At 42.9% G+C, this 14,841-nt stretch overlaps 1 protein-coding gene across 5 annotated transcripts in view; it reads left to right on the top strand.

Moving 5' to 3' along the window:
• Nucleotides 1–14,841, top strand: part of PRDM10 (PR/SET domain 10) — a 47,151-nt gene that overhangs the window by 15,828 nt on the left and 16,482 nt on the right. For 4 of the 5 annotated variants that reach the window (XM_076358693.1, XM_076358688.1, XM_076358689.1 and 1 more), the window contains exons 5-12: nucleotides 944–1,063; nucleotides 2,073–2,280; nucleotides 2,664–2,905; nucleotides 3,957–4,160; nucleotides 6,233–6,305; nucleotides 6,964–7,081; nucleotides 8,051–8,180; nucleotides 10,332–10,559. In XM_076358693.1, coding sequence (XP_076214808.1) covers nucleotides 944–1,063; nucleotides 2,073–2,280; nucleotides 2,664–2,905; nucleotides 3,957–4,160; nucleotides 6,233–6,305; nucleotides 6,964–7,081; nucleotides 8,051–8,180; nucleotides 10,332–10,559 — 1,323 coding nt within the window. The remainder of the gene's footprint in view (nucleotides 1–943; nucleotides 1,064–2,072; nucleotides 2,281–2,663; nucleotides 2,906–3,956; nucleotides 4,161–6,232; nucleotides 6,306–6,963; nucleotides 7,082–8,050; nucleotides 8,181–10,331; nucleotides 10,560–14,841) is intronic. The other variant, XM_076358694.1, reaches the window with a different exon arrangement.

Genomic DNA, 14,841 nt, shown 5'->3' with positions numbered 1-14,841 from the left:
CTGTCTATCTGCCTGTGTTACGGATTTTCTTGTCTGCTCCTTCACTGTTGGCACAATTCGCTGTTCTCAGTTTTATCTGATATTTATTAAACACTCCGTAGAGGTGCAGGGGATTTAATTTCAGCGTAAAAGCTGTTTAACAGTCAGAGGCACAAACTAGAAGCCACATGATGTCAACTGTAGAGAAGGATGAAAAATCATGCGGGATAACGGTGCAAATTCCTGTATAGGTAAGCAGGAAACAAAAGACAGGAAAGGTGATTCCTAGGATGTTAATTCCGCTTTGTTTTATTGCTGAATGGATGGGAGCGGCATGGTAATTTGCATTAATTTTCATGTTACTACACAAAAAACCTAGTATGAAAACAACCAAAAATGTATAGTGTGACCAAATAACGTAAAGAAAACATAGTTGTTGGAACTCTTTCATTTGAGTGCTTGATCTTCCAACAAGGTCAATACACCATCTTGTTTTTATGACAGATCTTGGTTGGCTTGAGAAAAAGAGATAGGCAAAAAGGAGATGCTTCGTTTTCCTTCTTTACCTTTTCCCTTTAAAAAAAAAAAAAGGTAAATTTGGAGGTAGAAGAGAAAAAGACCCCAAATCACTGGTTTTACCAAGAGCTAGAGCTCCTCACATCTGTTTTTAGTGCAGTTTGAACCCTGGCTGGATGGGACCTTAATTGAAAGCCAAAAGTGGGAGATAAGAAATTCAAAAGCTGCAAAATCTAGACTGAGTTTTGAAGCCTTTCCCTTTGTCCCTGGATCTGCAGGTTTTGTCCAAGTCTGTCATCCCTACTGGGGGGGGGAAACAAAAATCATTAAAATGCTGCGGTTTTTGACCTAGCGTAGGACTCCAGGGAGCTTTGCATGGAGGGCACTGCCCGTATGTAAGTGACTGATGGAAATGACGCAGTGCTAAAATGAGTGCCTATAATTTTAGGTAACTGTGCTCTTGCCTGCTGCTGCTCAGAGCATGAATCCCACCAACCTGTCCGTGCTCGGCAACGTTGCCGAATCCCCCCAGCAAATGGCTCTGGAGCAGGGTCCACAAGCAGATAGAGTAAGTTGCCAGGCACCCTTTTCTTTTAAATGTACGAGTACACTGATTTCATTGCTCCATTGTCTCAGGTGGTGAAACATGTCCGAGTGATATGGGAGGAGATGCGAGAAAGCTGTAGCACAGATTTGTACTGTCTTTCATAGTCTCACCATGGAATGTGTGGGGTTTTTTTAGGGAGAGATCATGTATTTAATATACAGAGAAACCTGTTCTACAGATTGTTCTGTCTTGAGCAGCCACCTTAAAATAGTCTTCTCAGCTTTGAAAAGCAAAGTTAACAGAAGGTGTAATGCTGACTGTCACATAGGACCAACATCCACTGGGTCTCTTTGCCAGTCTTTTAAGACAGCTTTACTGTGCGTAGTATTTCTTGTTCTCTACCTGAGAAACTGGCGTGGGTGATGGAATAGTCTGTGCAGTGCACTTCAATTAATTTTTGCTTCTTTTTTTTTGTAGGGATAAACTTTAAAATTAGCGAGAGAATACAATGCCCTCAACTGTCCTCCATGTCCCATAGCTTATATCTAGTCCCCGTGTTGTCTCATCCCTTATTGATCTCTACACGTGTGCTCTGGGGATTGTTTTTATTCGATTGCACGATAGGAGAGAAAAGATCATGTGCCAAAGTGCAGGATTCTCTCACTTGTACAGAAGAAGTTAAAATACAGCTTTAGGCTCTAAATAATTTCCACAGAGCCTGGACTCTGTTTCAGACCTTCTGTGAGGGTCCAGAACTTCTGATTTCAGTTTCTTCTCCCGAGAAGTCAGTCCTTTGCAAGGTAGAGCTAGGTAGTGACACAGAGCTGTCCTGAGCAAGGCTGTCAGCAGCAGCGATGTGAAACGTCCCTCAGCAATCATTTATCACGTTGCTTCACTTTCCCTTGTCCTTCTTTCCATTACCAAAGGAAGCAGAAAGGGTAGACTAGCAAGAACCTTCATTGCTCGTCTCGGTAGAAGCGTTTTTCTTCGTGAATCAGTTTTGATTGTTTGTTGTGAATTTTCTCCTCAGGCATCATTACCGGTGCATAACCAGGTGTTACCTCCTATGGAGGCAGTGGATGGTTCTGACCCTTTAGCACCTCTGCAGAATCAAATGGGAAGGATGGAAACAAAAGAGGAAGATGATGAGGATGAAGATGAGGAAGAAGATGGGGAAGACACTGACATGGATGAATGGGATCCAGATCCACCTCGACCCTTTGATCCCAATGATTTGTGTAAGCATATGAAGTAGTATGTAGTGTGTTAGCCACCCTCCCCTTTTTTCTTTCCCCTCCATCAGCCCTCTAGTAAATGGAGCTGAAAACCATTCAGATTTTAGCAATAATAAGTAAACCCCTTTATACCCAGAAATGTAGACTCATATTGGGCTGCCTTACTGAAAAGACAAGGTTCTGTCTCAGGTGGAGTCTCTGAGCTGCTCTGTTCTTCACTTTGCAGGAGGCTGCCCTCTCTAATGTTTTAAAACATAGACAGACTATTGGAATAAATGTTCCCACAGCTGAGCCAAAGATGTTTGGAGAGAGATAAGGCTGTCTCTTCTGAGCTGGTGCGTGAGTGTCTGCCTGACAGTCATGTCCTCTCTGACTTTGTGTTGTAGGGTGTGAAGAGTGTAATAATGCACATCCCTCTGTGTGTCCAAAACACGGACCTTTGCATCCCATCCCAAACCGGCCTGTGCTGACCAGGGCGAGAGCCAGCCTTCCCTTGGTGCTCTATATAGACAGGTTTTTGGGAGGTGTGTTCTCCAAAAGGCGTATCCCAAAACGCACGCAGTTTGGACCTGTGGAAGGACCCCTGGTTAGACAAACTGAACTCAAAGACTGCTATATCCATTTGAAGGTAAGGGGGTGTGCGCGCGAGAGAAGGGGGGTCAATTTGTGCCTAAGCTTTGATTTTCATGAATTTGTCGCTCTGCCTCGATCAGTTACTTTGCTAGAGATGTTCTGTTGTTCCGTGTCGGAATGTAACTCAGAAATACCTGGATTGCTTTGGCTTGAAATCTACTCTGTAATTCAGGGAGACACAATAATCGTGGTGAATATTCTGGCATTATGGTGTTATGATATGTAAGACACATAACGTGGAATGCTGTGAATCACTCTCACGTGGGCTGAAGCAGCATCTGGACATAAAAATAGCAGCCCCATCTGAGGATGTTTTGCAGCCATCGCTTTGTGTCATGCTGTGACTTAAATTAAAAATATTTTTCTTCCCCTTTCCCTCCTCTCCCCCACAAGACGTAGGGGAGAGGAGAGATTTTTCTCCCCTTCCTCATGCCAAGTCGTTGGCGTGAGGTATAAGGGATTTGACTGACTTTTATCCATTTATTTACTGGTTTCATTATATGAATTGGTCCTTTATTTGCTGGAGATTAGGTCCACAGTCATAGGAGCGCAGGTCTCTGTTGGTCAGTGTCTGACAAGGAAGTTGTGACCACAGGCAGGTTCAGTAACCCAACAGAAGTTCAGCTGAAGAAGCGCTGCTTCCAGCTTGAGGCAGCATCATGAGTCAGGAAATCAAAGGAGACGTGGGTCTGCCGGTTAGAAACATCTGACAACTGATGCCGTATAGCCTACTAAAGCTACAGTTTCTTGTGCCTCACTTATAGCCACACGTCAAGTACTGTGCCTGACCCTTTTAATGAATGCTTCTTGCCCTTGAAAGCCATGGAAGGGTCTCTCGTGTCTCCCTGGTTAAATCTCTGCCTGTTTTTAAGTGTTTTTCTGAGTGCTGCCTGTTTCTGGATCCCTGTTAGCAAAGAGAGACGACTAGCTATGCCTTCATTGCTTTCCTAATGTAAAAGTTGCATGGTCACAGTAGGTTTAGAGACTCAAATTCTTTTGAACCTGCTGCCAGGCAGTTAGTCATATGTAATTGGATTTTGCTACAGGTGTCTCTTGATAAGGGTGACAGAAAAGACAGAGATTTGCAAGAGGACCTGTGGTTTGAACTTTCTAGCGAGGCTCTTTGTAACTGGATGATGTTTGTGCGCCCAGCTCAAAACCATTTGGAGCAGAACCTGGTGGCGTATCAGTATGGCCACCATATTTATTACACAACCATTAAAAACGTGGAGCCCAAGCAGGAACTCAAGGTATGGCATTGCTCGTGTTTCGTGACTCATTTTTCTACTGATGAAATCAAATCGTAGAGTTGCTACCTAATAAGTGCATCTCCAAGTGCCAGAAATGATTGCTGTAAATAGTTCTAGGGCTTTTTTCTCTGATAAAGCACATGATGGCCTGAATCAAATGTCACTGAAGTCAGTAAGTAGTTAGCCACCGACTTGAGGATTTTAAGTGAGCTTTGGCTCAGGTATAAAATGAGGAAGTTTAAAATAAGAGTATGTAAATGATTTGTCTGCCACTGTCATGCTTTACACTGCATATATTTTGCTGAGGCAATCTAATTTTTATTGCAGCAGTCTTACTCTTTTTAGTTCTGGATGCCCTTTCCAGTTAGTCCTGTGTGCCCTTGACTTGTTTTCTGGTGCCTTAAGTGAATATGGTCTCTCACTTTACCTGGCTTTCCTGGAACTTTTGAAACTTTGCATGTGGAAAATGATAAAGGATATTGTGAATTCCCTGTGAGTTACTTTTTGTTCCCTCTAAAAACGTATTGATTACTTTGAGCTCAAAGCAGCGTGGCTGGCTGAGATGGCCTTCGTTTTCGACATCTTTTGGGGAACTGGGATAACCAAAACCACTTTGATATCAGGAAATTGTTTGTCCTTCTTGAAATCTTTTCTTGCACGTGAATCTCAACAATTTAACAAAAACCAGTGTTAAACACACTTAGCTAAACCAGGGCAAAAGCCTGCTTACACACTTATTGCTGATTTTTAAGAGTAGGATTCTTTTTGGTTTCTCTGAAATCAGCCCTTAATTTGTTTAAGCTGAATCACTAGAAACCTTGCTAATACATTTTTAGCGTAGCCAAACATCATTTTCTCAACAGTTTTTAAATCAAATTGAAATCAGACTTTAATTAAATCTGTACAGACCTGCCTGTAGAAGCACCATTTTTCTTGCTTCATGTGTTAGTAGTGTCTTTTGGGGTAAAATTGGTTTGATAATTGAAAGCTAATTACCTTAGGCTCTGTAATGGGTTTTCCTCCCCAAGTGCGTGTAGGGCCATTCATATAAATTTTGTCCAAAGATGGAGCTAGGAGGATCAGCAGTCAGTTAAAGCTGAGAACTTCTGTATTGCATGACAGGTGAGTAGTCTAGGAACTCCAGGCTTTCTTCTTTGTCCAGCTAGTGAGATGCCTGCTAAGTGAGATGCTAGTGAGTTACTGCAAAGTAACACGCACCTGCTAGTGAGTCTTTGAAGGAGTTAGAAATGCTACTCACCACTGCTATGAAAACACCTGTGGCCCACTACAAGTTTAAACTGGCCCAGGTTTTTCATGCTGAAAATCTGTTCATGCCTTCTTTAAAAAAATCTCTTCTAAAATTGAACCTTTTTAATCAAACGCTAAGGTAAAATGAGAAATGATGCAAGAATTCTCAGCTAAATGTGAGCATCTGACTTCAGGCTCTAATCAACTTTGTCTTTCTGCCTCCCGTGGTTCTCTCTGCTGAAGGCTTCCTAAATCCCCTGTATAACAAAAGTGGGTCCAGCATGCTGCAGCCTGGCACTTCTTTGTGTTGGGAAGCAGGACCGTATTGTTCCAATCCTTCAGAAGTTTAGAAACATTTTAAATGTTTCTAATGAGTCTCTGTGGACAGTGCTGCCTATTGTCTATGTAAAGAGAGTGGGAAAGAAATGGGAAATCCCCCGAGTGAAAAACTTTTCCGTTCTTCCTGGTACAGCAAGTAACAGTACTCTGCTGACATCCATCCTTTGCAATCGTACAGTTGGGTCTGAAGAGATTAATCTTTCTTCCTTTAGAGCTACTGGTAGCCATGTGTGAGATTAACATTCATATTAGGAGGCTATACCTTAAAATTAAATGGATATGCTTTCTGAGCAAAGCTCTTTTATTCCTCAGTGGGGGCATATTGATCTCAATAGGCTTTATTATTGAGGATGAAAGGAGCAATAAGAGTCAGTGGTTGAGGCAAGTGAAGTAAATGTATTGCTTAAAAAACATTTTCAAATGAATTCCCCTTAGTTCTGGTTTCATCTAAGAAGGTGTTCTGCTATCTTGTATCCCTGCTGCAGGTGTGGTACGCTGCCTCTTACGCAGAGTTTGTGAACCAGAAGATCCACGACATATCTGAGGAGGAAAGGAAGGGTAACTTGGGCTCTTCTGCTCTCAGTTTTTGCAGTCTGATGGTGGTTGGGTGTTGTACTTCTTAGTTTCAAGCATATGGCCTGCATAGCGCTCCCAAATTTCTGCTAGGTTACGAAAAGTTAAACCAAATCTAGATTGTATTATTGGGACTTAATTCTGCTAAGTCTTCTCATGCTAATATTACAATAATTTAACCTTCTGCCTCAGTTTCTGGGAAGCATTAGGTTGCTGCTGGAAAAGGGCATGTTTCTGTACTTGATGTCTAATGTTGAGCCTGTGTCATAAACCGATGTGCCACTGCTTTAGATAGAGAAATTTCTCTTGACCTCCCCTAATCCATGCCAGAGAGACAATCCTGTAGGTGCCCTTCCTTACAAGGGTATATTTCAAAATGTCCCTGAATTTCAAGCAGTGTATATAGTCCACGTGAATTGTCCCCAGCAACCTTTTTGTCCTTCTGCGATGAGCTGTAGTCATGCCACAGTGCAGAGGGGATAAAAGCAAAGCTAAATGGAGCAGTGCTGGGTATTCTGCAGTCTGTCTAAGCTTCAGGGGAGAAATACGGCCCACAGAGGACAGAAAGGCTTGGGGAAAAAAAATGAGGCATTTAATTGGTAGTGACTGAAATGCTGTTATTGACATTTCCAATTGAACATAGTTCTCAGAGAGCAGGAGAAGAACTGGCCGTGTTATGAGTGCAATCGTCGTTTCATGAGCTCAGAGCAACTCCAGCAGCACCTCAACTCCCACGATGAGAAGCTGGACTTCTTCAGCAGGTACCGAAAGCTTTAGCTTTGTCTGTGTATCACTACGGTGCTTCCCCAAACTTGCAGCAAGGAGGGTATTTGCCCTACAGATCTTACTGACCACCTTGGGTGCCCAAGAGAGAACGGCTCAGCGCCGGAAGGTAAGAATATGGCACTGGGAAGCTGATTGGTGTAAGAGACTTTGCGAAAGGAGTAGCTTGAGGGAAATAAATACCCCGTTGAAACTGGTGAAATTTTTTTGGTTTGCTTTTGGTTTTTCACCAGCAACTTAAAAAATTGCAATATTTCAGTACCACAAAATTGAAATACTGATGTTTCTCAGATGTATGCAGATACAGAGCTTGGAGAACGAGACTTCTAGTGCTTTGGCTTCTCATTGGGCTGGCAAGATAGTTTATCCTAACCTATTAAAAGCTGAATCTACAAACATCCGTCAGAGAGCAGAAGACATTGGTGCCACCTTTTTCCTGAAACTTAGCAAGCGGCTGCATTTTCTTTTCTTTTTCTTTTCAACACAGAAAATTGTTCCCTTCAGTTTACTGCCTGACATCAATGGCTAAGTGCCTTTTTGGGGAGGGATGTTATGGCTTCAGGTTTTAAATTGGTTTCCTTGTGCACTTGTTCCATCTCACTGAAAAAGCTTTCCAGCACGCTGTACGCTGGGGTGTTGGAAGTAGGAGAGTTGCCATGGCAGAGGACTTGCTAGAAGCCAGTAGTCCTCTCAGTCCCACGATTAGTGAAATAAATTTTAATGCGTTCTGGACTTTGATTTCTCATAGAGCACAAAATAAATAGATACCAGCCAGTACCCTATTTTTTTTCCTGCCAGAATTTGTTCAGGTTTTATTATTTACTGCAGGCCATTGTTACCGAGTTGAATGGGTGAATAGTGATGCTGAGAAGGAATGCATAAAATCAGTGGAGATTCCAAATCCATCTTTTTTTTGTCTCTAACCTGGAGCACTATGTATTCTGCAGAGCCAGAGGCCGAGGTCGTGGGCGAGGAAAGAGGAGGTTTGGACCAGGCAGACGCCCAGGGCGCCCTCCCAAATTCATGCGTATGGAAGTAACCAGTGAAAATGGGGAAAAGTGTGAAGAAGGGACGCAGGTATATTTTGGGGGATGGGGAGGAGGAAAAAAAAAATCACGTGGGATGTAAACTCTTGACTAAAAGAATTTAGGGCATCAGTGCAAATTGAGGGTGTGCTTTGGATTTATACCCAAGCAAGTCTTGGTTTTTCTAGCTGTGACTCTCTGCCAGGGAGCACACTACTTTCCTTTTATAAAAAAACCCTGTAAAATCACTTGCATTTCTACAGCAACTTTCATCCCAAAGCACTTAGCAGTGAGATAGGTTATTGCGGCACTTTAGCAGCACGGCAAAAGTAATTTAGACAGTAAAACTGTAATGGGAATTTAGGTTTGTATTTGTCCTTTCTGGAACGTGAGGTCAGAGTCTGCTCTTATAACTGTTGCTGGTAGAATTAAACCGGTTTGAGCTATGATTCTTTATGATGTTTTAATATTAACAAGAGGGCCTCCTGTAGGCATTCTTACTGCAAAATATTTTCTTGCTTGGGGGTTGTATTCTAGAGGGACCTAATGTGATGCATTTATCTAAGTAAAATGCTAAATTCTCTCGGATGCTGACCACGCTTAAGTTGCCACCAAGTCCTTTTATGAAAGGTGTCACAAGGGATCGGCGGCTCTGTTTTATGACTTAGCTGAAAGCTGATATCTGGAGTGGTAATTTTCCTCTGGCATCTCACTGGGTCATGGTTCAGTGCTGACTCAGAGGGAGGAATGTATACATTGCCTCTGAATGCCTGCCGCTCGTTTTCTGAGCATGCCAAATTGCCCTAAATGTTGCGTTGAGTGCAGACAGTTGCGAGATCACCCCCTTTGCAAGCTGACGTGACCCAAGCCAGCTCCATTTAGACAAGTAAGCATAATGCTGTTCCCAAACTCTTAACTCCGGAGAGACAGGGCTTACTGGGCGCAGTCCCATGCTAATGTGTCTGAATGGCATCTGGACTGGAGGTGGCTCACATCCTGCCAGCTTGGAGCATGGCCCAGAGCTAGCTCACGTGTGTCTACAGTCGAGCAGGGCCGTGGTTATGTCCCAAGCCTTTGGAGGTCTGCCCGCCTCGCTAATGACTAGGCGTGAGTTCACCTGCCTGAGAACTTGAGTCTCGGGATGCTGTGAGCACAGTTTAGTGTCAGCAAGTGTGGAAACTTGCCACCTAGACCAGGACTGGACATTTGGCTGGTATATTGCTCTGTTAAGTGTCTCTATCTGGTAAGCATTCACGGTTTGTAACAGCTGCGCTCCTTCTGGCACCTCCCTGTTTTTCTTCTCCCGCACCTGCTTTTGTGCTTTGACAGTACCAGCCTTGAGCCGATATGCTTTTGGTGCTCCATTTCCTAGCTTGTGCTTTTAAGTTTCCTGAGTTGCATTAAGTGATGTCAAGGAAGGATCTATGGTTTTTTTTTTTTTTTTCCTTGTAATACGGGAGGATTCCATCCCAGAGGAGTTACTGGAATTTATATGGAAAGAATGTAGATTTTTGATATGTGCTTCCCGCTCCCGACACCCTCCCTTATCTCTTATGCTAATGCAAAAAAGGAGGAAAACAGCTTTGTGTGAGAAATGTAAGTGATGTATGCAGCTGGGTAGATGAGAGTACGCAGAGCTTGGAAACTGGATAGCAAAACACACGGTGCACAGTATAATGATGTTGTTTGTCACTCTCCAGTTCAGCACTCCAGCTAGTTTGTTAGAAAGGAGAAGACGCTGCATAACTACACATGATAATGTTTCAAAGTGACAATGATTTCAACGAGACAGAACTACTCCGCTTTCCCTGGTCTGCGCTAGTCACTTTGGTCTTAATTTCTCACGGGTCAGCCTATGTCATCTTTGGTTAAAGCAGTAATAGGGTCACGAGTGCAGAAGAACTTGCTTGGCTGTTAACAGCTGGGTGGTTTTGATTGTCTGTGTCTGATCAGACAATACGATGGCCAAGAGAGTCGCCTACCTGCAGCACTTCTTCCCTAGCGCTCTGAATCTTGTTGCTGTAGGTGGAGGTGATCTGCTGAGAGCATCAGTGGAACACAGTAGGAAAGCGTTAGTGTAGACACATTTTTGTTTATAGCTTGTGATTAAGTATGTAGAAATCTTGTTGTCTGCTGAGTATTATCAATGCATTTTTCAGTGGGTGGGGGGAATAATCACTGGTTGTATGATTTGCGATTTCAGGACTTGCTGCATTTTTCCAGCAAGGGGCAGTTTGATGAGGCCGGACAAGCCACACTGAATGGGTTGGAGCAGCAGGAACAGACTCCAGTGCCATCAGAGACACAGTCGGCACTGGAGCAGCAGTCAGAAAACCACCCGCTACAAATCCAGCCGCAGCATGATGAGAGCACGGTGCCTACGCAGAGCACCATGACAGCAGATGACATGAGGCGAGCAAAGCGTATCAGGGTAAGCAAAGAGGACGGCGGGTCACGTCTTCTCTCACCCTCTCCATTTGCTGTAACCCAGTGAATGCCGGACCTGCCTGCCAGGACCAGCTGGTCCCTTTCTCTCACCGTCGTATCCATTTCCAAATCCTGAATAAAGCATCTCATTCCTAGCAATTTTCTTTGCACTGAGAGGAAGACAAATCTCATGTAAAGAACTAGTATCTCATGAGATGCTAGTGAGAACTGGTCACCAGTTGGAGCTGATTCAATTGCAGCACAGTAATTCTTTCATAGAAACACAGTCCCTCCAAGCTGGCAAGCAGGAGTGCTTCGAACAGCCGGCTGAATCATGGTACTGTGGCACAGAGTAATGACTTGTTCACAGCACCATCTGTGTCTCTCAGAACTCTTGTCTTGCAAATAGTTGCCAAAGAGGAACCACGACCTCAGTTTAGATCCACTTAGTTGATGATGATGATATTTAGTGATAAAGTCCTTTCTTGGGGTAGAAAAACGTGCCTGTCTTTGAGATTAAAACCTGTGCTAAGAGCTTTGTGTACCGACAGCAAACACTTTGAGCCTGAGCTTTGTGTCAACTGGGTGAGCTGTTTTTTCTCTACTGTGTGTGGGAGGGAAATGATTCAAGCAAATAATCCTTCAAGCCATGTAACTGTGAGATTGGGTTATTTAGCCTAAAATCTTTTGCTTTTTCTTCCACGTGCAAAATTTTGATTACAGAAAGGAACAGCTGCAATTGGGTAACACTTCATTCTTAGGGGATGAGAAAGGATTAGAAAAGAGTTGACTAACTGTTCCGTATCGGAAGATCTTGAGCCAAATTTTGCTCTCAGTTTATAGCAATATATATGCGAGACCAGTGGTAGTGTTACCTCATAAATGCAGCAGCGTATCTTGAAGGAAGACTTTGGCTCAGGCACATTAAGACTGGGGAATTTCTAACCATATAAGACGCTTGCGCTCTCAGAATGACAAGCTTCTACCAGTAATTTGATTTTCATATGTTAAAAGCTTGGGGGATTTTTACTGAATGTATTGTAGGGTGGATAACAGAGTACAAAGGCAGATGCTGAGTTTTGACAGTAAAGGGCATGGGTATTTACTGCTTATGATATGCCACAACTTCATCAGTAGAAAGTCAAGGCCTGGGTGCGATGGAAAGAAAAAGCGTTGCCTGTTTCCCCAAACTTTTGAACCCGAGATGTGAACTTAAGATCATCTTAAACAGTAAATGTGGGAAGAAAGGGACAGAAATTCTGAAGTTACTTCTTTGTCTTGTGACTTAGCTTTTGTTCCCTGGAAATTCATCACAAATGGATGACAAATAAGAGGAGTGCAGTGGTGGTTTAGTCCTTGGTGATGTGTTTGTGTTGCCAAATCTCCCTAACTTCCCATACATCTGGCAGCTCGTGTTCAGCAGAGTCCTGGAGATGTTTCAAGATAGGGGCACTGGCAGAATGGCAGATGGATGGTTGCGTAGGACCTTTCCGTATTGCGTCAGACTGTGAGCAATGAGAACTTGAGATAAGAGTAAACCAGCAAGCATTAATTTTTTTTGAGCACTGAAAAATCACAGCAAGCTCTAGCACCCTATGAGCACTCATTCAATTCAACTCTTCGCAGCACCGTCTTATAATAACATGCACTTAATGTTATAAGCAAGCAAACATGTGGTTTTAAGATGTGTAGTAAATCAGTCGCTTCCAAAGAACAGGTAGAAAGTCTTGACTCCTGATTATGATCTGGAGACCTGTGTAGCTCTAGTTCTTCCTTATTACTCACGTAGGATTACATTTTCAAAAACAGTAATTCTTTGTGAATTGCTTCGACTTTTCTAAGGTTTAAGGCAGTGATGCTCTGAGAGTGCTTTCATTCTAGCTGGAAGCACTGATCTCTGATGCCACAGGGTTCAAGTCCTGATAGGATCAGTTCATTTTTCAGCCTCTGCTTTAGAGCCTGTGGAGTTTCCTTGGAGATCAGACCTTAAATATGGCAGTCGTGTCCTTAGTATTGAAAAGAGATACACCCACCCTTCAAGATACTCTTGTTACAAATTAGAGGAACGTGTGGTCTGCAGCCAAAATGAATATTTGTTTTTAATTCAGTTCTGGGCAGCGTCCAGAGTGTCTATGGGCTGATCCCAGAAACATCTGCATTTCCAAATTGCCTTTTTTTACATACAGACCTGATCCTAAAATGTCCTTTGTGTAGGTGACTGCTTTATTCGGAGGAAGCAACTGGCAGGGGTAGGGGTATGATTTGGAAAGCACAGTCACTTCCTTCGTGCTGAAAGAAATGCAACCAGTTGTATAACGAAGAGTACAAACAGTAAAATGAGGTTAAAAAAAGTCCCTACTCCTTAACTTTTTCACTCTTCTAATCCTTGCCCTGTTGTCGTCCTGCCCTAATTATTCCCTTCTGCTAAAAGCATTTCATCCTCACTGTGGCTGTGCCGTACACATCACATCATTACTAATCAACTCTGAGAAAACATGAAAGGTCACAAAACACCTTCAAGATTATCTGTGGTTTTTATCTTTGCCCTTTAACTCCCCTTGGGCAGTTACTAACTACAGGGTAAACCTTGAAGATCTGCTTAGTGTTTCCTGAGGCAAAAACCTCAAAGGAGTCTTGCCTCGGTAAAGAGTAAACTCTAGCTAGAAGAGCTGGCCCTCGTAGTGACCCGCAGAAGCGTGACTATGGCAGAAGTCAAGGCTTCTGTTTTAAAGTCCATTGCATAACATGAGTATTTTTCTCTCCCTCAATGCTGCCTGCTCAGCTGGAGCTGCAGGTAGGTTTGATTTGGTTTTTTGTTTCGTTGGGTTTTTGCTGTATCTAATCGAATGGTACGTAACAACATCGCCTTCCATGTTGTTTTGTCCAACTTCTGTTGAGTGTCTCCTGATTGATCCCACATCGTAAATTGTCACATTTGTTCTTCTTTAAGCAACCGATGTCCAGAACTAAGTGTAATCTGAATAACAACTTGCATTCTTCTAGTTCTTTTCATACTGATTAATTGCAAATTTAAGGTGAATATTATAGGAGAAAACTGCTTGGATGAGATACTGTAATATCCATCTTAAAGTTTTGGAGGATTTGTTTACGCAATTGTTTGCACTGGATCAATCTTACCAGTTAATGAGACAACATCTAGTTGTCTTTTTCTGGTTTTATGGTTGAAAGTTTATCTCACCAAAGAGCAGTAAAAGGTTTCACCCTTCTGTACTTTTGAGACAGCAACAGGACTATGTTGATTTACACGGTATAGAAGTCTGGCCTGCTATCTTAGCAGTCAGATTGCTGGGGGTTACAAACAGCAAAGTACAGTAATAGTGGAGTTAAGAACTTGAAGTGCGTCTCTTCAGCTGTTTGGTTTATTAGCATATCCCTGTAGTGAAGGGGAAAATTATATACTTCTGACTCCAACCAACACGTTAACTTTTTCACAGCACATGTCTGTCTTGCCAACTCACGGTCTGACTTACAGCAGATCCGTGTATTTCCTATTGTCTCCACTTCTCCCCTTGTAAAACAGAGAATGGGGATGACGACAATTCACGGGAGGGCTCATTTGGGGCTCCTGTATGAAATTGTTAGCTTTTTTAATAGCAAAGCAGTTGCTCTCATGTCACTTTGTCTGGAATGAAAGTATAGGTTTCCCTCTGCAGTTCAGATGGTGAAAAGGATCATTCAGGTTCACTAATTTAATCTCTAGCACAGCACTTCACAGTATTCCCAAGCTGTTCCCTCATTCCGGCAGAAAAGCTCCTAACTTTACTTTCTCAGTGTCAGCCGTTGGCACACACTTAAGGGACACAGCAAATGTCAGCCCAGACATTCTTCCCACAAGAAGAGGCGAGAGGAAACCAGGGAAATGTGTTTGCAGAAGTCTTGAAAGTATCTCGTGGAGAAGTATGTAGTATTGAACGTGTGTAAGCACAGGTGCCAGCAGTGTACTAGCGCTATTTCTCTTAACTATTGTGGCGTAGATTCTGTGTGTAACATCTGCAAAGAGAAGACATCAATAAGTGCCAATGTATAGATCTTATTTTGGAGAAGAGTAAAATATTCCTTAGACTTCTTGCAAAGAAATGGCAGTATTGCAGTGTAGTTTCAGTACAGTACGGGTGATAGTGTGCTGTGGGATTTCATGCATGCAGAGGTATGACTTGCTTCCAGCTTTGCAACTATCCAACGTAAAAGTTCTCATCCAACATTGAAATGCAGGCGTAGGGCACACTTGCCTATTTCTACAGGCAACATGTCCAGCAGCATCTGTT

Source organism: Aptenodytes patagonicus, chromosome 23, assembly GCF_965638725.1.
Source record: "Aptenodytes patagonicus chromosome 23, bAptPat1.pri.cur, whole genome shotgun sequence".
Taxonomy (NCBI): domain Eukaryota; kingdom Metazoa; phylum Chordata; class Aves; order Sphenisciformes; family Spheniscidae; genus Aptenodytes; species Aptenodytes patagonicus.
Note: the sequence above shows the minus strand (reverse complement) of the source record. Positions and strands in the feature narration are given on the sequence as shown.